At 40.3% G+C, this 21,581-nt stretch overlaps 3 protein-coding genes across 4 annotated transcripts in view; 2 read left to right on the forward strand and 1 right to left on the reverse strand.

Moving 5' to 3' along the window:
* The window catches only part of LOC134819545 (S-formylglutathione hydrolase-like), a 97,632-nt gene that overhangs the window by 59,566 nt on the left and 16,485 nt on the right, over window positions 1–21,581 (reverse strand). The window lies entirely within an intron of this gene.
* Window positions 74–11,354, forward strand: LOC134819528 (transcription initiation factor TFIID subunit 2-like). Its single transcript, XM_063829514.1, has 7 exons — window positions 74–583; window positions 738–1,951; window positions 2,122–2,206; window positions 3,315–3,490; window positions 9,593–9,670; window positions 9,817–10,009; window positions 10,261–11,354. Exons 1-7 carry the CDS (start codon window positions 106–108, stop codon window positions 11,106–11,108), a joined length of 3,072 nt encoding a protein of 1,023 aa, XP_063685584.1. The 5' UTR covers window positions 74–105; the 3' UTR covers window positions 11,109–11,354.
* LOC134819537 (uncharacterized) overlaps window positions 11,714–21,581 on the forward strand; it is a 31,412-nt gene continuing 21,544 nt past the window's right edge. Inside the window, exons 1-5 of the mRNA XM_063829525.1 lie at window positions 11,714–11,819; window positions 11,986–12,066; window positions 12,225–12,339; window positions 13,008–13,090; window positions 20,086–20,217. Coding sequence (XP_063685595.1) covers window positions 11,724–11,819; window positions 11,986–12,066; window positions 12,225–12,339; window positions 13,008–13,090; window positions 20,086–20,217 — 507 coding nt within the window. The 5' untranslated portion in view covers window positions 11,714–11,723. The remainder of the gene's footprint in view (window positions 11,820–11,985; window positions 12,067–12,224; window positions 12,340–13,007; window positions 13,091–20,085; window positions 20,218–21,581) is intronic.

Below are 21,581 nucleotides of genomic sequence, written 5' to 3' on the forward strand. Positions count from 1 at the left end.
CATAATTTTTGATCAAAATGAAACGAAACTTGCTGAGTTTTCGAAATTTTACAAAAGTTTCATGCCTAGGTATGGAATCAAAGCCTTAGTTTTGCACTCCGCACGATGGGTTCAGACAAGACAGAGGAGGACTACGAAGTCCTCCACCAAATCGTAAGCATCAGCTCTGTGAATTTCACCAGGAAATCCATTTCCGGGTTTACGGAGCTGACGATTAGACCGCTGAGCGATATTATAACCTTCGTCTCACTGAACACTCAGCAAACCAGGATCTACAACGTCACAGTGGATGATATACAAGATGTTAAGTTCACTCATGATGACCCCTTCCATCAGATCTGTGGGGATCCCTCAAAGCGTAAACTTGACTATTTCCTCACCAAGTACCAAGGAGCTATCCTGAAGAATGATTACGATTTCAAGAATCAGGGAGAATTGAAAATAGACGTCCCGAAGGAAATTCAGACTAAGCTAGCGTCCCCCAACACGTCGAGGGCTAATGTGAAGGTTCGAGTAGAGTTCTCTATTGAGGATCCTATTTGTGGGATACACTTCCATATTCCTGATGGGCCAGACGGAATAAGTTAGTAAACCTTGAGAATAATTTCAATAATTTGTCAATCTAGCAACTTAGAATGTTAACTTTTATAACAAATTCACTTAAACTAAATGCAAATTCACAACTTGCTAACTGTAAAATGTCTTCAATTTGACCGTGACAATCAATTTAATTTCAGAGAAAGCCCACCTGTACACATCTCAGTTCGCCAACTCAGCCCGCTACTGTTTCCCCTGCATAGACTCAGCTTCAGCACGCTGTCACTGGCAACTGGAATTCAGTGTAAACGCCGAACTTACTGTCGTCTCCTCCGGAGAGTTAAAAGAGTACAGTTTGTCCTCTGACGAGAAACACAAGAGCTATGTCTTCAATCTAGCTATCCCCACTGCGGCCACCGGTATAGGTTTTGCGATAGGGAACTTTGAGGTTGTAGCTGAGCCGACTAAGAACAATGTTGCGTATTTCTGCCCGAAAGGGATGGTACCGTTATTACAGCACACTACAGAGTTCCTACAGAGAGTGTACCCTATATACGTGGACTACATGAACATGTCCCTCCCCTTCGGAGACTACAAGATAGTGTTTGTAGATGAGCTGTTAAGTGATTATCAGAGCTACGCTTCTCTCACCACTGCTAGTATAAACCTCCTCCACTCTGCCAGGATCATAGACCAGACTCTCCACACTCGCCGGGCACTTGGCATGGCCATCGCTAGTCAGTATTTCGGAGTGTTCATAGTCCCGGAATCGTACAATGACACGTGGCTAGTAGTAGGGATAAAGAACATTCTGTTCTTGCTGTTCATGAACAAGATATTCGGTAACAACGAATGCAGGTTCTGGGTGTACCAGCAGATGATGAAAGTTTACAACTTCGAATGCGATCAGCTTCTCCCCCCACTCCACCTCAAAGACAAGTCCCAAAGTTACCCTCTGACCTCTGGTAACAACTCCCAGATATTTCACATGGACCCCATGCTGACCCCACCCCACATCCTGGAACTAATGGAGCTGAAGAGCATGTTGGTTATGAGGATTGTGGAGAACAGGCTTGGTAACAAGGAACTCATCCAGAATGTCATCAAGAAACTCCTCTCTCTGGCCTGGATAAACCCATCGGGAGAAAGCAGCAGTATAAACGCTCTACTCTCCACCCAGGACTTCCTGAAAACCATTCAGGTTGTATCTGGGAAGGATCTGTCAGATTTCATGTCCCGGTACGTTTACCAGCCTGGTTTCACCACCATCAACTTCAGTTTCGCGTTCAACAGGAAGAGGAACGTGGCGGACGTGACGATAAAACAAAAGACGCTGCATGATTGTGAGAAGTATGTGGGTCAACTGACGGTGCTGGTGCAGGAACTGGATGGCAGCTTCTCTAATCTTCTCCAGGTTATATTTGTATTTGTTGACAGGATAATGGATACATGTTACATTTTATGATATTGTTCATGTTGTTGATATTTGGTCGAAATAAAACACGACTTTCCTTAAATATCGAAACTTCTGAAATGATTCAATAGTATAATTTGCCGATTTTAACAAGTTTATAATGTTATCAGGTTGAAAAGAATGATGTTTTGCAAGAACTGAACTGTCAGAGTAAGAGCAGAAGAAACAAAAAGAAGAAAATCCCCCTATTTACTGGTAATTATTTACAATATTGTATCTAAAGTTAAATCATCACTCCTTACTCTTTATTCATTAAACAGATCTATGCAATAAAGGTGTATACTTTTATATGTACATTGTACAGGCCCAGAAGTAACTACTCACACGCAACCCTTTTATAACTCACCTAATTCTTCTTAGAATTGCTAAACAATTTCAGAGAATATAGTCTATATGGGTCAAACTTGGGAAACTTAGATTCATCAATTACAGAGGGTGTGGGCACGCCACTCCCTCTTTTTCACTATTCTCAATATTGTCACTATAAAGTGAGAACGTTTTGAGCTAGGAACTCCAAAGTTTCTAGACACATTTGCTTTGATAATTGATTAAGTGCCAGGATTATGCATCCGACAGATCTTAAAATGGTCTAACTCGGCTTAGTTGTAAACAATCAACTCAGAATTGTGGGTAGTTACTTCTGGGCCACCCCACTAATTCACTAAAGGGTGTATACTAAAGGTGGTCGTCGGTCACTAAAAACACCCACTATTTGAATATTTGGACACCACATTGTCCGTGGGCACAAGTTGAATATAATATGGGGTCGTTCACATATTACGTAATCAGCCGAGTGGGGAGGGGGGTTTTTCAAACGCTTACGGTTGATTACGGGGGGTGGGGGGGGGGTTCGGTCGTTGATTACGTAACTCTCTAGAATAATAACAATTTGACAATATTTCAATTTAAATTACACTATATTTCACTCTGACAGTGATAAAATTTAGAAATTGATCGAATATCCGGCTAATAATAGTAAGTAGTTTAGAATGTGCTTGGCCGGATATCATAACAATCATTTCGGCTCATCATGATAGCATGATCAGGGTAGCATGAAACGTAGAGAAAAGTGTTTTCTAGGAAAAAAGTCAAGGGGGCCGGGGGGGGGGGGAGGTCAGGCCATGATTACGTAATGATGCTGTCAGGAGGAGGGGGGGGGGTTGGGTCTTGATTACGGTTGATTACGGAAGGGGGGAGGGGGGTAAAAATTGCTCAAATATTGATTACGTAATATGTGAACGACCCCTGTGTTGAAATAACAATGTCATTATATCGCTCGTGTTAAAACCAGTACCATTTCCAGGAGAGGAGGTAGACATAGACCTGTCCCACAGTGACCAGGACAGCCCTGTAATCTGGCTCCGAGTAGACCCTGACATGTTGTGGCTCAGTAAGACCTCTATTGAGATGCCGGACTACATGTGGCAGGCTATGTTGTTGCATGAGAGGGATGTAGTTTACCAGCACATGGCTGCAGAGGTTTGTGGAGCTCACAGTTCAATTGTTTATTGTTTTTGGAGTTACTTTTTAGTACGTTCAAGCTGGTATTTGTCACAGTGTTGTACGTTTGGGGCCACAACTTTCTTTCAGATCATTCCACTTTCACTGTTTCAAGGTGAAATGACCTCACACATTTTATCCATCTTATTGCTAACAGTGGTGATAACACTTGTTGCAAAACTGTCAAGAAGCACAATCGTTCCGTGTCACGTAAACAGTATCGTTTATGCTAGTCCCTCCCTGTCTGTTATTATCACTATTTAAACTCATTGCTTCGTCTAACCTTCCAGTCAGAGTTCGCACCAGAAATCTTCTAAAACTTCTGAAAATTGAGAAATGTCAAAAAATAATGAGAAATGTCAAAAAATAATGTAGATTGGATAGAGGAGCAAGGAATTTGGGTAGTGTTAGGAAGTGTTTAGTCTTAACTCTTAGCCGTCGTACAGCCTACAGCTTTCAAGGCTGAAATATTAGAATTCGGGAAATTGGAAGTGCTGTGAGATCACATCTTTTTGTTAAGCCTAACTGACCTGTTAGTGATAGTGTAGATAATTGGATTGAGAACAGAGTTGAGGAAGAGGAACTCCTGAGCTGCAAGGAGGTACCATGAAGGGATGGGATGGGTGGGGTCCAGGGTCTGCAACCCTATCCTGACTACAACTGGTGTAGCTGAGAAAACAAACGCCCACGTGACACAGCTCACTGTGACCAGAGCAGCTCTCCCTGGCAAACGTCCAGACTTACCCTTGATCGTGGCTATCACCAGAATAGCTATATTGGAGATAGGTAGTATAACAGTAGGTAGCACGACCCAGTAGCAGACCATAGACAAGAGATACGTTATGGTGGTTTTAGTCGGGGAAAGTGATATAGAAATCTCACAAGAACCAAACTGTGGGTCGAACACGTAGTGAGCTCCAACAGCATGGTAGCAGAAATTAAGGACAGCAGAGAGTCCCACGATAACACCCAGCAAGACTGCCCCGTGACGTTTTGTGACGTCACGTGCCCTGAACGGAGCTACAAGAGTAAACAAACGGTACAGGGAGATAGCTGCCACCACATGCATCTCCGCCTGGGTGCAGACATAGGACGCGAACCCGCTGATCCAGCAGCCTACAGGCCCTGTAACCCAGCCTCCCGCCATCAGGGATAACCAGATCGAGGACATGAAGAACAACACAACACTCAGATCAAGCGCTGCAAGACCCTGCAGCAGGACTATTGACACAGAGTCTACTGCGAGACTGTTGTACTTTATAGACCCGTAGAGAACCAGGCTGTTTCCTATAAGTCCTATCATTATTGCTAGTGTGTGGTAGAGAAGAAGGAGGTTGAATCCTAGTTTTGATATTCCGAGATCGAGTGGGTTGTTGAGGCTGGTTGAGTTTACAAATATCATTTCCTCAAGTTGTCCTACAAAGTAGATTGCTAATTAGCTGCATACAAGTTACTGAAACGCTATGTACATTAATTACTATTGTTATGGAACAGTACATATACTGAGCGCTTACCCATGTGACATAAACGTGTCCAATATTCTTACATCACATGCTCCTTCAGTCGGTCATAATATGCTGATGACCAATTCGTCAATAATTATAGAAAATAATCGATACAGTCCGGCCTGAGATAGATCAACAAGGACAACAATATCATGTAGGTGTTAAACCGCAAAACAATGACCTGATTTACAAAAATGAGTCTTCGAGACCTCTTAAAAATGTATTTATAACTGAAGCCTTTTCGTTCTGAACACATAATATGCTTGTACGCGGTATATTTCGCACTATTATGACTCGACATGTGATCTCAAGTGAATTCCAAGAATAACATAGTGTCATAATCGAAATTAGAGTCTTATGAATCGGGTATGAAAAAGATGATATCTTCTTATTTTTGGCTAATAATCACTTTATGGCCAGCTGCGAGCAGATGGAAGGTTAACAAATATTGAATTCAGTTGAATTCAATATTTTACGCTTAAACGATTACATCAGAAAACTGGGGAACCAGTCGTGATAAAAACAATGTACATTTTACGTATTAATCGAGAAAAACGATTCCAATACAAACAAAGTTATAAAACTAATTATAACTATGAATACTTCTTAACCAAGATATCCACAAACAATCTGTAATACATGTCCTGTAAAGGTTCGTGTGCCGGAAATCAATAAAGTGAAACGTTTGTGGCTAAAAACCATGAAAGCAGCCAAAAAACATACTGATATCATATTTGGGATAACTTCACGGTCACTAATAGGATAATTATGCGTTTTGTAGCGAGGATTTAACTAAAAGTAACTTACTGCAAAGACACAAAATCTCGATATCTAACAACAAGGTTATCAAATTTTTAAGAGGGATACTCTTCTACTTACTCGGTGATATAATGTATAATTTTTGTATTATGACAATAAAGTTTGTTCCGCATTTCAACGTGACCTATTAATTCATCCTTATTCCTGAACCTAAGGACGATATGGGACGCCGGACAATATGTATGTTATATCCTGCAATGACCTTTAAACTGACCTGGGCCTCACTAAGGAAGTAATACGCTCAAGTACTGTTACCGATCAGGAAGAGGGTTGGTCAGGCTGATGCCACGTGCTGCCTGCTGTCTGCACGTGCTGCCTGCACGTGAAGTGGCGAACCTTGACTCGCGAAACGCCACAATCATACAGCTGTTGCCTTATAATACCTTTCAATCAATGCTTTACTACATCTCCTACCAATACGGCTAAGGACAAGGTTTGTCAAATTTTAATAAAAGGATGAGACATATTTTTTCAACAATACTCTCAAATGGAATGTCTAGCAAGAGCGGTCCTACGGAGTGCTGAATATCACAATATAATCTTTATCTTTACTATATATATACTTATAGGGGGGGGGGGGGGGGGGGTACAGCTGTTGCCTTTTAATACTGTTTTATCAATGCTTTACTGTCTCTTCAACAACGACGGCTAAGGACAAGTTTTGTCAACCTTCAAACTGAGGACAAGAGTGATTTTCACTCTGAAATTAGATGGTAACTAGCAAGATCGCCTTCTGGAGTCTGGATTAATACACCAAATTTACAACTGGCTGGTTTATCTGAAAACTCTTTGGCCACATCTAACACTGTAAGGAGGTAAACTTTCTGTTCACACTGGAATAAGGTGAATGTTCCCATCATCGATAAAGGCCAGGGTCAACGCCTTGGTTCTAATGATTGTCGAAGATATGAATATATTATATTATATTCTTAATGCTGTAAGTTATCTAAAAATGTCATGTATCTTCTTAAATTAATCGACCAGCATCCTTTGAATAAATTTCCCCAAATTATATTCAAAGGAGTGCTGAAGATTACATAATCCCTATAATAGCTAATTATGCTTTATATTGATATGTATATCAATCGAATATTTTAGATTAATAATAATGGACATGATAATATCAGTAGATAAATCTAGAACAATAAAACTGAAAACATACCTGTTGGTCTAATTCCGCAGCGCGGTACCTGCTGATAGTAAAACAAACTGCCTTCTGAGTTCACAGTACAGGTCACATGACTATCTCCCGAGATAACAACATACCCCTCCTGTCTACATTCCACTAGAACAGTTTGTCCTGGAGTGACTGGAGTGGTGTTGGGGGTGATGTGGGACCAGGAGCTGGGGAGAGAGGAGCTGGGGAGAGAGGAGCTGGGGAAAGAAGAGCTGGGGAAAGAAGAGCTGGGGAGAGAGGAGCTGGGGAGAGAGGAACTGGGGAAAGAAGAGCTGGGGAAAGAAGAGCTGGGGAGAGAGGAGCTGGGGAGAGAGGAGCTGGGGAGAGAGGAGCTGGGGAGAGAGGAGCTGGGGAGAGAGGAGCTGGGGAGAGAGGTGCTGGGGAGAGAGGAGCTGGGGAGAGAGGAGCTGGAAAGAGAGGTGCAGTAGATTTTTGAGGATATCCTGTAGGTGACGTCGAAGAAGTTGAGTGGTTGGTTATTGTTCCCTTTGTTGTAGGAGTATAGGTAGACGTTGATAGCCTTGATGTTGGAGGTTGAGATGATGTCTTTCCATCGGTTTAATTTAGAGGAGTCTCTGAATCCTGTTGCTGGCTGGAGGTTGTTTAATGTAGCAAAGGGCTTCGTTGTAACGTCCCACGTGATCAAAACAGACTCAGTTTCAACTGACATCGTTCCTAGAGATGTTGTGTCTACAATCTTATTAATATTTTCGGGTCCGTCAATCAAAGCCAGTTGCGATTTTCTAACTTTTCCGCTGTTAATGTCATGAAAAACTCGAACAGATGCAACGTAATCGAGAGTTCCTTGAACTTGATCACTGCTCTGGTTGTAGAGAGTTGCGTAGATGGTAAATTTCACATCTTCCTTTAGGAGAGATTCTTTGTTTTTCACGGCGAATTTAAATTCCACAGATTCTTCTACTGGGTCGAAGAAGAAGAGATCAGGATCTCTTTCATATGATAGAGTCTTTCTGAGTTTCGATTTAGTTCTTTCCTTGGGAATTTTCCACTCTGAAATTATGGTAATTACGTTGTCATTGATCACAAACAGTCGACCGATTTAAGACGAGATGTTTATATAAGACGAGATGTTTACATAAAACAAACGATGTGTAATTTCTTTTCTCTTCTCAACAGGGGTCCTGGGGTCTCAATAACACTCGGACCCCAGAAATGCAAAATGGTAAAATAATAATACGACAAAACATGGCAAGGAAGTAGGAACATTGTTCGCCCATTAACGTCAATTTTAGACATAGTGCCTACCTTTACCATGAAGATTCCCTGTGAGCAGGTCCAGTAAGGTCACTAGAACCAACACAGAGAAGATTCTCATCGTAACGACTAAGAGCAGTTAATCGTGAAAATGCTAAATAATCTTACCCAGACAAAAATATGTGTAAATCATCGCATAAGGCATTGGCGCTCTCTAAAAATGAAGCCTTGCATTCAGTTAGCCTGTGTAAAACTTGACCATTTATCGTGAGTCTGGATCCATAAACAACAAACCTTGCTGATGGCAAGCTAATGGTGTTATTAAGTAGGATAATGCCACTGTTCCTCGGCGTTTATTCTTTGGCAAGTGATCTACTCATCTACTAGCACTGTGAGTCCGGAACTGTGAGTCCGGAAATGTGAGTCCGGAACTGTTCATTTTAATCCACCACGTTAGAATACTAAAGACTGCTTATCTACGTGTTTGGGTCATGAATCACGCTGAATTTGTAAGTATCTGAATTGTTATCAGGTTCCAATTCCATACACTTGTTGAATATTGTGACTAAAATATGCCTAAACCCCTCATTGAGGTTTGTATGTTTAATCTTTACCACTAGGCGATTTACCGAGACTATGTCGTTACCCTCTTTAGCATTCACCCTCTTTTATTATCTTCGCGTGTTATGATATTCAGCTCAGACACTTCGTCATAGTGGAGTATTGTGGGGCTAGCTTATTAGTCGTCAGCTAGTCATCAGCTAGTCACATTATTTCTAAGTTTCATGCGGAGAGGCTGCATTGGAGACATGTAATGTCTGCTTCAAGCTGGAGTTGGAGCAAACGTTCCGGTTTGATGCTGTATTTTAGAGGCTTATTTCATGTCTGGGAAAATGAATTAAACTTGTGTTAAACATATGATCAACCTAGAAATCGGATATACAACGACCACCATTAAATACTCCCAACCACACACACATGCTCATTGTTCAGCTTCAAGTAGTCTCATTACTTACTCTTACTTTATTTCAGGTAAGTAGTCCCATTACTTACTCTTACCTTATTTCAGGTAAGTAGTCCCATTACTTACTCTTACCTTATTTCAGGTAAGTAGTCCCATTACTTACTCTTACCTTATTTCAGGTAAGTAGTCTCATTACTTACTCTTACCTTATTTCAGGTAAGTAGTCCCATTACTTACTCTTACCTTATTTCAGGTAAGTAGTCCCATTACTTACTCTTACCTTATTTCAGGTAAGTAGTCCCATTACTTACTCTTACCTTATTTCAGGTAAGTAGTCCCATTACTTACTCTTACCTTATTTCAGGTAAGTAGTCCCATTACTTACTCTTACCTTATTTCAGGTGCTACCGAATTTCCCCTCCCAAGGCACCATCACCACCCTCAGCACTGTACTTCTTGATGAGAAGTGCTACTACCAGGTTAGCAGTGAACTGCATTCTTATACTGTGATATAATAGAGTGGTCGCTATCCGTTGTAATGGTCAGCTAATTTTGATTTTTATATGATTGTAAAATACATATTGTTTTGCCCCAACATTTTGCCTTCATTCTCCCCCTTGCCCAGGTGCGGATACAAGCCCTAAAGTCCCTGGCAACCTGTATATCAATCTCAGGGGACCCCACTGTTAACGAGGAGGTCCTGATCAGTCTCTACCGGAAGTTATACGGAAGTGTTGATAACGAGAAGTTCACGAGAATGAACGACTTCAGCGATTTCCCGCTTTATTTTATACAGCAAGAGTTCATGAGAGCGATAGGTTTGGGGGCTTTTGAATTTATTGTTAAATACTGGGCTTACTGTTTACTGCTTACTGCTTTACTGCTTATGATATTTAAGTTTTAACACACATAATATTTTACATTTTTACATTTCAAAAAGAATCTTTTAACAAACTTATATTTAAACAAAAATCACAAATTTTGCCAATACTAGCGTTTTGCCGATGCTAAATTTGCTAAATTTGCAACAAATAAAATACTGTAAGTGTAACTATCACAACAACTTCAGGTCAGATAAAAGTAGCTGGGAGTACAACTCCAAGAATCGTCCAATTCCTCTACCAGCAGCTTTACTACAACGACAACCAGCGGAACGAATTCGATGACAGCTGGATGATAGTAGCTATAATAGATGGGCTAACTCACACTGTGCCCCACAAAGTAGACTACAAAATGGAGATAAATCTGAAACATGTTAAGCAAGTCCTCCCTAAAATAGTGTGTTATCTGAATATAGATAAGAAGATGCCCAGTTACCAGCAGATTATATCAGGGGCTTGTTTACGGTTCATTTCAAAGCTTATTCAGTACGGGCACATCATGGACAATCTGAAGGATAGCTCGATATTTAGCGCGCATCTGAAGCGGGGTCAGTCGTTCCACGTGCGCTGCACGGCAATACAACTTCTCGCACTGTTCATAAAAAACGAGAGCTCGGAGCGGGATCTGAACACTATTTTGTCTCTGATAGAGTTCGATCAGTCTCCCTTTATCCGGTGCCACGCAGTACAGGAGCTCTACAAACTACCACTATTCACAAAACACCAGGACTGTTTCCTCAACAACCTCCACTTAGTCGAGCGACTGTGGAGACTGCTGAATGAGCACCAGGACTTTAACTTGAGGTGTTGTCTAGCACAGCTATACTACACGTTATACGGCAGGACCACGCCCACGTGCGTGCCTACTAATAACTGCGCTGTTGTGATAGACCTTAAGGGGCAGACAGCCAGGACTAATGTACCGGGTATTCCGTCCAGTTTCAGGTTCAGCGCTAAGTTTGATGATGATCGGAAGTATAGTTCGGATGATAGTACTTCGAGTAGGAAGAAGAAGAAACACAGGCCCATGTCTTGAGTTGTCCTGTGATTGGGGATTGTAATAGAGAAAACAACCGCCGGAGCAAAGTTCCAATATCATGACGAGTTGCAAATGCAACCCGCCGCGTTATTAAAATACAAATTTTTACCTTTATTTTATCAGTATCTCAATGTGGGATTATTTTCATTTCTTTTTAATTGATTTATATATGAATTTTAAGATTTTTGAATATGTAGTAATTATTTGTGTTGATGTATGAAACCATATGACGAACTCAAACGACTTGTTGTGTGTTTTACTTTCCGTGAGCGATAACCTAATATGAAGCTTCGTTATGTGATTTTTACTGCTGGAATGCTGGAATGCTGACATGTCTTCATCGCATCAATTTACTGTTTTAATGATAATGCCATGAAAATTTAAGGATAGTTCAGTAAATGAATAAATGTAACACATATAAATATATATAATATGATAAATATTAGGTCTAATTTTATTACAATTTAAGATAGTTTTATGATTGTAACGTTGTCGATCTATCATGCTAGTTTAAAAAATTAGAATCATCAAATTATCTTCAATTGTAATTTAATTAGTAACGTCACATTAAAATAAAATAAAATATTGACCACACCAGCTCTTGTCAATGTTATGTTATCGGAGCGAAGCACGAATTTTAAGATAGGCGGAAAGATATCAGAGTATGAGAGATCACGACTGGATAAAATACGCCGTAATAAAGCTCTGGTGAGATTACCATAATTAGTTATGACTATGTACACGTGCTATCGTGCCGCGCAGCGTATACAGTATAAGGATATAAAGTACACCTGCATACTTCAAGCATGCATAAAATATTTTATAAATCTGGAAAATAAATTGAACCAGATCCTGAAGGTGTTCTTATTTTCAGTTGGACAGCTTATTTCCTGATTTGAAGGAGTCCAAAGAAAAGATAAGATCTTCTCTGTCAATGAAGCGAAAACAGCGACGAGTGAGTTTAATAGAGTCTAAGTTTTCTCGTGTTTCCAAATTCCATGATCACCTTCGCTTCAGCATCTGCTTTTTAGTCCCCACTGTCCTCATGAAACTTAAACAATCTATCCTACTCCTTCCTTACAATAATCTTCTCCTGACCTCCCCTCTCCCTAGAGAAGTGATTCCGCTCCGTACACTGTTCCCAACAGAGTTTCCGGCCCTGTGGTCGTTAGAAGGAACCCTGGTCGTAAAGCAAGGAACTCCCTTACTCCATCCCACTGCCCTCCGGGTAATTCTAATTATATTCCATGTATTTATTTATTTGTTAATAAATTCAGTCAATGGATTCAGGTAAACATTGAACATAGCTCGTATCTCCAGTCTCGCCCATCGACTCATAGAATTAACTTACTGCAGTCTGCACCTTTCAATTTACTGAAAAATATCAGTTTCTTTGAGCTATTTTAAAGAGTGAGTTCTTACTCATTTTATACCTGTATAAATTAGTTATACTCAAGTATAGATTCAGTTTTATTTACATCCATGAATAAGATTTTTTAACACTTATACGGTAATACCAATGTTTTAAATCCTTTTAAAATTATAGTCTGCCAGAACACAGGAAATGAGTTAAATATACGATACCGTTTCTGTTTTCAAATCTAAAATTGATGGGCTAATAAGGGGCCATCTACTTAGGACGGCCGCTAAACTAAAAAGATGACTGGGGAAAACATTAAGAAAAGGAAGATAGCTTGATGCGATTAAAGTGAGCTGAAGCAATCTTGATTCATCATGCTAGCTTCTATTTGAAAACTAATCTAAATTTACTTGCTTCAAGTTCAAATAACGCCCGAGCTGAATCATGAATCTCAATCTTCCATTAATTTCCGCCCGCCCAACACAAAACATTCAAGTATTAAATTAACAATTATGTTACTTGTAAAATTCCTCCAGGAGCAACTGTCTGCCAAAAGACTGAGTCCTGTTCTCTTGACGACGACTATTACAAATACGAGTCTAAGATCCGCGTCTATCGGGTACGTTATTAATTAGTTTAAGCTAATTAATAATTTTATTGACTTCTTTTTCTTTCATTTCCATGACTGAGTCAGTTTGTTTCCTGTTGAAGATCATTGTTCCTGACCCAAATATAACTCTTTCCACTCGCTTTGAAATGTGTTATTGAATTTGATGTTCCACGGCAAGAGGACTTAAGATTAAAGCTGTTTTTATACCAGGTGGTCTATTATATGTCCGGGGTGTCTGATGCTGACCGATGAAAGGACTAGAACTAGTTTTAGTACATAGTGTAAGGTTACGATTAGAGACAGGAGATAGTATGTTACCATTCTTGTACTCCCGTTTTCTCTGACACTGTCCTCTTATTTTCCTCACCACCCCTACCACCAGCTCATTTATTGAAACCCTCAAGGTTTTTAGCCTGATGAAGTAGATCACCGCATTGGCAGTCGAGTTCAGGATGATCGAATGAATGTATACAGCATAATAGGTCATGTAATATGTGTTCAAGTTGTCCTTACCCCATATTGCCATATAATACTTCACTTTCCCGTCGGAGAAAACATAGAGGGCATCCCCGACGAGCAATCCCCAGTAGCTGATGTTGAAGAAGAGATAAGCCCCCACCAGGAACAACATGGTTACAGCCGAATCTCGCTTCCTAACACAAACCATCTTGTCCTCTCCCAAGGCTGAAAGATTCTTGCTGCTCTTCTTCAGGCAAATCATTGTCCCTATGGAGAAAGCTATAATGGGGATCGCCGGTACTAGGATTTCACAGATGTAGAGGGAGAAATATAGAGATTTGTCGACGCTGGACAGTCGTGTCGTGTTGATGTTTGAGACGGTGCAGCCCAGAAATTGGGGGGAGTATTGGTAGCTCGATTTAATGTACCAATAGTTCAGAGTGGATTTGAAGATCTGGAAAGCTGAGTACACCAGGATGGCCATGAGAATGGTCCTTCTTTTTATCTTCTTCAAAGGTTGGGTCATGCATCTGTACCGAGCAAAAGCTAGCAGAGCCACCAGGAACATAGATAAACCCTGCCCCGTGTGCCACACCAGCCCCCATATATTACACAGGATTGCACTGCTGAAACACATCTTGGCTCCCTCGTTGAGCGCGGAAATGGCAGAGAACAGCATGTTGGAACACAAGCAGATGTCCACGAAGCTGATAGCCAGAAATAGGGAGTTTACCGCGGTGGTGCTTCTGCGGAGGAAGTAGCAGAAGCAGAGGAGGTTCAGGGAGGCTCCTACAGTGAACTCTGTCAGGGCGATTACTCCGTTTACTTTGAAGTAGGTTTGTTCTTGAGCGGTTATGTTTGACATGGTTTCAACTAAACTGAAAATAGGAGAGTCAGTATACAATGGTTTAAACTAAAAAGACACGTTTCCTTAAATTCCTTCATAATCATGCCTCATGAGTAATACATTCTCGTAAAATATAATTAAGCTTGTAAGCAGGAGGGGGGGGGGGGGGGGGGGGTAAGTACCCAGGGTAGGTACCCAGGAAGAGGTATGAGAAAGTAGCGCTAATGGTGCTTTGTGAAACTCGCTGCCTTGACTACTGCAACATGTGAAGGCTTTACGACTAAAAACTGTATAAGTTGGACGAGATAGGGCGGGATTGTGGGTATGGCTTCATCATGTTCCTTATATGGTGAGCTTGCTGAAGCTATAACTCACAATACCGCTCTATCTCCAAAATAACGAACGTATTACTATTAAAATTTATAAAGATTTAGATTTAGAGATGTGACGTCATACTTATCAACTTTAAGGAAGTAATAAATGGTTTTTAACCATCACTTCCTTGTAAAAGATCAAAGTAAACGTGACTTTAGATAGCACATAATATATGCATATAATTTGCAATCATAACATTATAATCAAAAGAAAATTCAATCACAGAATCTAATTACGTTGACTTATGCGTAGAATTTAGATGCATGACCATTGGTTAACCTTCTCGGAACTTTCTTGAAAGCAATTAAAGAGATCGATCAAACGAAAATAAGTGACTAGTATAATTAGCAGGCGCAATCGTAAGTATTCTAATTCTCCTCTACACGATGGATTATCAATAATTAATGACAAAAATCCACCAATGTGATTATAAAGTAATTCAGAGTTTTTGACTGTCTTCTCGCTACCTCTTTTTACATTTGATTTTGTAACCACGACTGATTAAAAAGGCTAATCAACACTACTGAGAATGTGAAAGGTTTATCGTGGTCTGCACGGCAAGGAAAGAACAAGTGCGAAGTAAGAAAGTCAAGAAATCGCACACATATTAGATTTAATAATCTCACGAAGAGACAAGTTCAAGCAGATACCATTTAGCTGAACTTTTTCTCTTGGGAAGGGAAATATGGATTAAGTACAAACTTATGTCTCGTACGGAACAAAAAATAGGTAAGAAATTTCAAATTTGACTGTCCACTGGGTAAGAAGCGTTTAATGTGGTGTTCAAATTGTCACGAAGCATAGCAGGGGAATCGTCACGTGCAATGTGGGGAATCGTCACGTGCAATGTGCATGTGGGGAATCGTCACGTACAATGTGCGTCATTGCATAAGATAAATAATTGCACCGCTTACGCCCGATAGAAATCATAAGAAGAACACTAAATTATCAAAAGTTAAGTAAAGAATCTACCAACGTAATCTATTCAAGTAACAAGAAATGCGGCTGCTTTTCAATTTGGATCCGGATGGCCGCTCTTAGCGAGATACAATGTCACCTAGATAAAGATGAGATGGCTAGTGGCTACCAGACACCGACGGTGCACAGGAAGATAATTATAGTCAACAATAAGATATAATAAGTTAGCAAGATAACAATATAAGATATAAGTTCATATCATGAATTATTAATATCCTTACACATTGTATGTTAATGCTACTTCCTGTAAGTTACAGGAAGTGGCCTTAATATACAATGTCATCCATAACATAAAGGTTAGATGTGCCAGCTTGCCTACTGCTTAATTTATGTTCACTTTAGAATTACACACTTTAGTAATCTTAAATCACGCGATTTAAATTCCAAACGATCTCTAGCTATTGTTCAATCTAATAACTGTTGAATGTGGATATCTCTGTTATAATAGGCAACTCAGTTGCTAGATAAACTCCCTCTCTCTCCCTCTCCCTCTCCCTCTCCCTCTCCCTCTCCCTCTCCCTCTCCCTCTCCCTCTCTCTCCCTCTCTCTCCCTCTCTCCCTTTCTCCATCTCTCCCTCTCCCTCTCACTCTCCCTCTCCCTCTCCCTCTCCCTCTCCCTCTCCCTCTCTCCCTTTCTCCATCTCTCCCTCTCCCTCTCACTCTCCCTCTCTCTCCCTCTCCCTCTTCCCTCTCCCTCTCCCTCTCCCCCACATCCAGAAAGTTAAAAATTTCCTCGCAGATACAAATCTTCTGTTTTTTGTGGCCCGCTCGCTTCGCTCGCGAATTTTCCACTTTCGCTATGTCGGCGAGTGAAGCAGGACAGTTCTTAAGCATTTGGAGCTAGGCCCCAGAAAATGTTTAATGGCCACATTAAAATCTACAATAAAAAATATTTAAAGCCCTTCAAAATCGTGTGTTACAAAATGGCTTTCTCCTACAACCCAGTTACAAAATGACCCACAAGTAAAACATGGCCAGCTTGCACCACCTGTCTTAGTTAGGGGGGGGGGCCAATGGCATAAATGGAGAAAATGGAGAATTACTCATGGGTTTTTCCATTTTCTCCATAGAAATAGTCTCCATTTTATGCCATTTTATGCCATTTTATGCCATTTTATGCCATGGAAAACCTAAAAAATTTAGAATTTCGAGAAAAATTATTTAAAAAAAAGATATTTTCGGCCAATAATGAACAGAGTATCATGAAACATGGAGAAAAGTGGTTTTCAGAAAAACTTTGAAAAATGTTGACTTAGAAAATGTTCGGTCCGAGTCATTTTCGATACGTACCTCCCGTATCGAGAGCTCCCGATTCCGAGCTCGTGTTGCAAAGGGGAGGCCTGCCTTCCGAGATCGCATTACCTCGAGTCCAAAATTGTGTATCGAGGGGAAGGTGTGGACTTCGAAAAACCGAAAAAATATTTTCGGCAAATAATGAACAGAGTAGCATGAAACGTGGAAAAAAGCGGTTTTCAGACAAAATTTGAAAAATTTTGACCGAAAAAATATTTTCGGCTTATAATGAACAAGGTAGCATGAAACGTGGAGAAAAGTGTTTTTCAGAAAAACTTTGAAAAATTTTGACTTAGAAAATTACCCCTCGCTCGGTGCACAATTTTGGACTCGAGGCTTCCCCCTGGTAATGCGATCTCGGAAGGCAGGCCTCCCCTTTGCAACACGAGCTCGGAATCGGGAGCTCTCGATACGAGAGGTACGTATCGAGAATGACTCGGGCCGAAAATTTTATAAGTCAAAATTTTTCAAAGTTTTTCTAAAAACCACTTTTCTCCACGTTTCATGCTACCCTCTTCATTATAAGCCGAAAATATTTTTTTGGTTTTTTCGGTTTATCGAAGTCTGCACCTACCCCTCGATACACAAATTTGGACTCGAGGCTTCCCCCTGGTAATGCGATCTCTAAAGGCAGGGCTCCCCTTTGCAGTGCGAGCTTGTTTCGACTGTCGAGGATGTAGGTCTCACTTCTCAGTGCCTATTACTCTCCCCTATTACTCCTGCTGTAGCCTGTAGAAATAACTTTACACTAGGCTTGAGTAATTATGAGTTTGCCTGAAGTGTGCCTCTACCAACCTAGTATAAGCATCTAGTAGCCTACTATAAGCTTTCATAAGCTTGTTACGCCCATAGTAAGCGTAAATAAACATGTTAGGATGTCCAATTTAGGTGTCAAATGGTGTTAAAGATGAAATTTCGAAGACAAAATTCATGGCATAAAATGGAGAAAATGGAGAATTACTCATGGGTTTTTCCATTTTCTCCATAGAAAAAGTCTCCATTTTATGCCATTTTATGCCATTTTATGCCATTGGCCCCCCCCCCCCCCCCCCCCCCTTAGTTATCACGAATTATTATATGTGCCTTGCAGAGTAGAGGCAACCATATCCTGAGAAATGTAGAGTGCATACAACTTAAACTTTCGCACAGACAGGAATTGAAGATATATATATATATTATGTTTGCCGCAGCCAAAAATTCTTGATGATTTTCCCACACAGAAGGCCTAGAAGCAATTTGGCAATAGAGATCATTTTCAAACACAGTTTCAAAAACAATTAACTAGCTTGTTAGTATAGTTTAAGATTAGGGAGCGACAGGCTCGTCAGGCAAAACAATAGCATCTATATTAATAATCTTTAGTGTGTTAGCCAAGGAATAGTGTTAAGATCTAAACAGACTCTTCTTCATGATGCCTACGATCGACACATTGTTAAGTTAGAAAACGGTAAGAGGTACGTGGCTGTTTTTTTCGGTATAGTGCCTACAAAACTCTGACGAAGCACAAGAGCCTAAGTTTTTTAATCGGCCGGTGATAAGTGGTTTAATTGATGATTTTGTGACCCAAATGTCTCTCCCTCTTATCTCTCCTACTCTCGTTCTCTCTCTCTCTCTCTCTCTCTCTCTCTCTCTCTCTCTCTCTCTCTCTCTCTCTCTCTCTCTCTCTCTCTCTCTCTCTCTCTCTCTCTCTCTCTCTCTCTCTCTCTCTCTCTCTCTCTCTCTCTCTCTCTCTCTCTCTCTCTCTCTCATACTCAAAAGATATGCTATATCTAGTATTACTATTAGATACGTGAGGGGCACTCAGAATTGAATTGAAGTATGCTTTGACTGAGTGATTTCATACTTTTGCACCGTTTTAACTTTTAACTACCAAAATAAATGTAATGGGTTTTTAGAATACAATAGGCGGGTTTATACTTTTGCATTTCAACTCCGATAGTGAAGTCCCGGACGTAGGCCTTGGTTACACTAGTATTACATAATCTCGAATATATTATTGCTATCAAACAGCATACTGGAAGCTATATTGGTCATTTATTCGTTGAGTTTGTTACACGAATTATGAATTAGGGGTACACTGGTTCATAGGATTAGAGAAATGACAATTGCTAGTTGGTTTGTGTGTAGATAGAAGGTCTGTGCGGCTTCTAGTGATAAGTAAAAGTTATGTTTATATAGAAACAAGGACAGTAACTTACATATCGAGGCACTCTCCTTGTACCTAGCTATCGAGAATGACTCGGACCGAAAATTTTCTAAATCGATATTATTTTCAAAGTTTTTCTGGAAACTACTTAAAGTTCATGTTTCATGCTACCCTGATCATTGTGAGCAGAAAATACATTTTCGGTCCGTACCTACATTTAGAAGGCTGTGGATGTGATTAGTTCCATATAATTATAAAGAACGTGATATTTGGGCCTCGGATTTAAAGGAGAATGTGCAAATTTGGTCTTCAGAGACCTGGAATAATCAGGATTTGTCAAGAGGATCGGATAAAATTGCGATTTGTCTCTGCAAACGTCAAAAATCGCGATTTGTCGCGGAGAATGGGAAAAATCGCGATTCTGCACGTGCCGCGATTTCCTTTTGAACTTGTCTTTCATTTGTCAACAATTTTGGATTGTTTTTAGAAATTTCCCTCTTTACCCCAGAAAACTTATGGTAAAATGTTTCAAAATTCAGATCGTAGACTTTATAAATTTCCTCTTTGGCACCAAAAATTTCCTCGCAGATTATCTGCTAGTCTGCTATGGTTTCTGGCAGTGGGCCCTCTCCCTCTCCCTCTCCCTCCCTCCCTCTCTCCCTCTCTCCCTCTCTCTCTCTCCCACTGCACCCTCTCCCTCTCCCTCTCTCTCTCCCACCATCTCCCTCCGTCTCTCTCTCCCTCTCCCTCTCCCACCCTCTCTCTCTCCATCCCTCTCTCTCCCTCTCCCGCTCTCTCCCTCGAGGTCTTCATGGTTTGGACTGGCTTTTACCCGTTTAAAACGTTGTTGACTAATTAACAATCGCACAGCTAATTAGTAAATCTATTAACTAAAATATCGCCCAGAATTACACCAGCGACCCGGTGGAAATAGACCTGGACAGTGACGAGGAAACAGAGGAGGAAAGAGAAGAACGGATAAAACTAATGCAGAAACCAGCTCATCATGTTATGGAGAAGAAATACGATAGAACACATGTAAGTTTTAAAAAGAGGTACAAAATGTGATTAACTCAGTGTTCCAGGTTCCTATGTCGTAGTTATTCGGTTAGAGCATGTTTCTTTCTCCGCAATTTCCTGTTTTCATTGGAATGGGACATCATCTACGTCAAAGTTAAGTTGATATCGTAGTCATTGGTTTACGAAATGAAGTTAAATACACAAAGTGTTAACGATCTACAAACTAAGGGAAACTTATGAGTGTCTTGTACCCCCTCGTATTACATATAATTATTAAGTTTATCTGGGATTAAAGAATGCAGCAAGTTTACGTTAATATTAAATAATGAATGAACGAGTACACTGAGATATATTGGAGAACGGTTCGCCTGATAATTAGGACATAATGTGAATTGTGATAAATAAAATCATATTAGGAGATCAGTCAAGTTCCATAATTGAACGTGCCGTAACAATAGCGATGCCAGTACAACGGATATAATTATAGTCATCAGTCTACTTACAGATTCAAGTAAACCCACGTGCAATGTGCATAATCGAGTAACCGTGGCAATCAGCCAAGGAATAAATTGTACGTTTCATTTGAAATTACAAAATTGCGCCGCTTTGATCTAGTCTCCAAATATTGGTTGATGCCCGCCAAACTTTGATTTCCTTGTCTTCCATGGTGCATTGCATCAGTACATGCACTGCATATACTGCACGAAAATAGTCGTACACACTAAATATCTGCGCTCGCTTGCTTTAAAAAATTCAGAACGCAACTTCAACAAAAAACAACAGAAATAATCAATAAAGCCGATGAGACTGATTGCTAAATTAATATCGCCTGAACCAGAGCGAACTTAACCACAGCTTGCTTGCTATAATAACATTGAGCTGCTGCTGCTTCTGACTTTTAGTACAAGGTGGCATCTCACTATTAACATTACTAGTAACATATCATTTGATAACTCTGGTTTCGAGGGAGGAAGCGCGGCACAATATTTACTAAAGGCTGTGGGATGCTCACAATGTATCGGTGTTATTTTGGTCGTTTTAACGACGTCACCGTTCAATGGTTCATTCACTCTCGTTAAATTAAAGTAAACGTTTGCGTTGGTGCCTTTTTTCTTGTCAAGGGAGCAACTGGCAACAGTAACAAATCACGGAAAAGTAATGAGAAATCACTCAATGAAATGTTGCGAATGCTCGAAATATCTGAATCTGTGGTCATTCAAGCTGTTTATAAGCTGCTTCCAACAAGTGTTTTTTCAAGAAGAGTACATGTTGAAATCTAGTACAAAATATTCCAGAAATGCGCTAGAAAGAGCGCCTCACAAAGTTTATGTCTCGTTTTCTGTATAATAAAAAGTGGTCGTTAATTTTCATGGCCGCTGGTT

The sequence above is a fragment of the Bolinopsis microptera genome, chromosome 8 (genome assembly GCF_026151205.1).
Source record: "Bolinopsis microptera isolate Bmic1 chromosome 8, MBARI_Bmic_1.0, whole genome shotgun sequence".
In the NCBI taxonomy this organism is placed as follows: domain Eukaryota; kingdom Metazoa; phylum Ctenophora; class Tentaculata; order Lobata; family Bolinopsidae; genus Bolinopsis; species Bolinopsis microptera.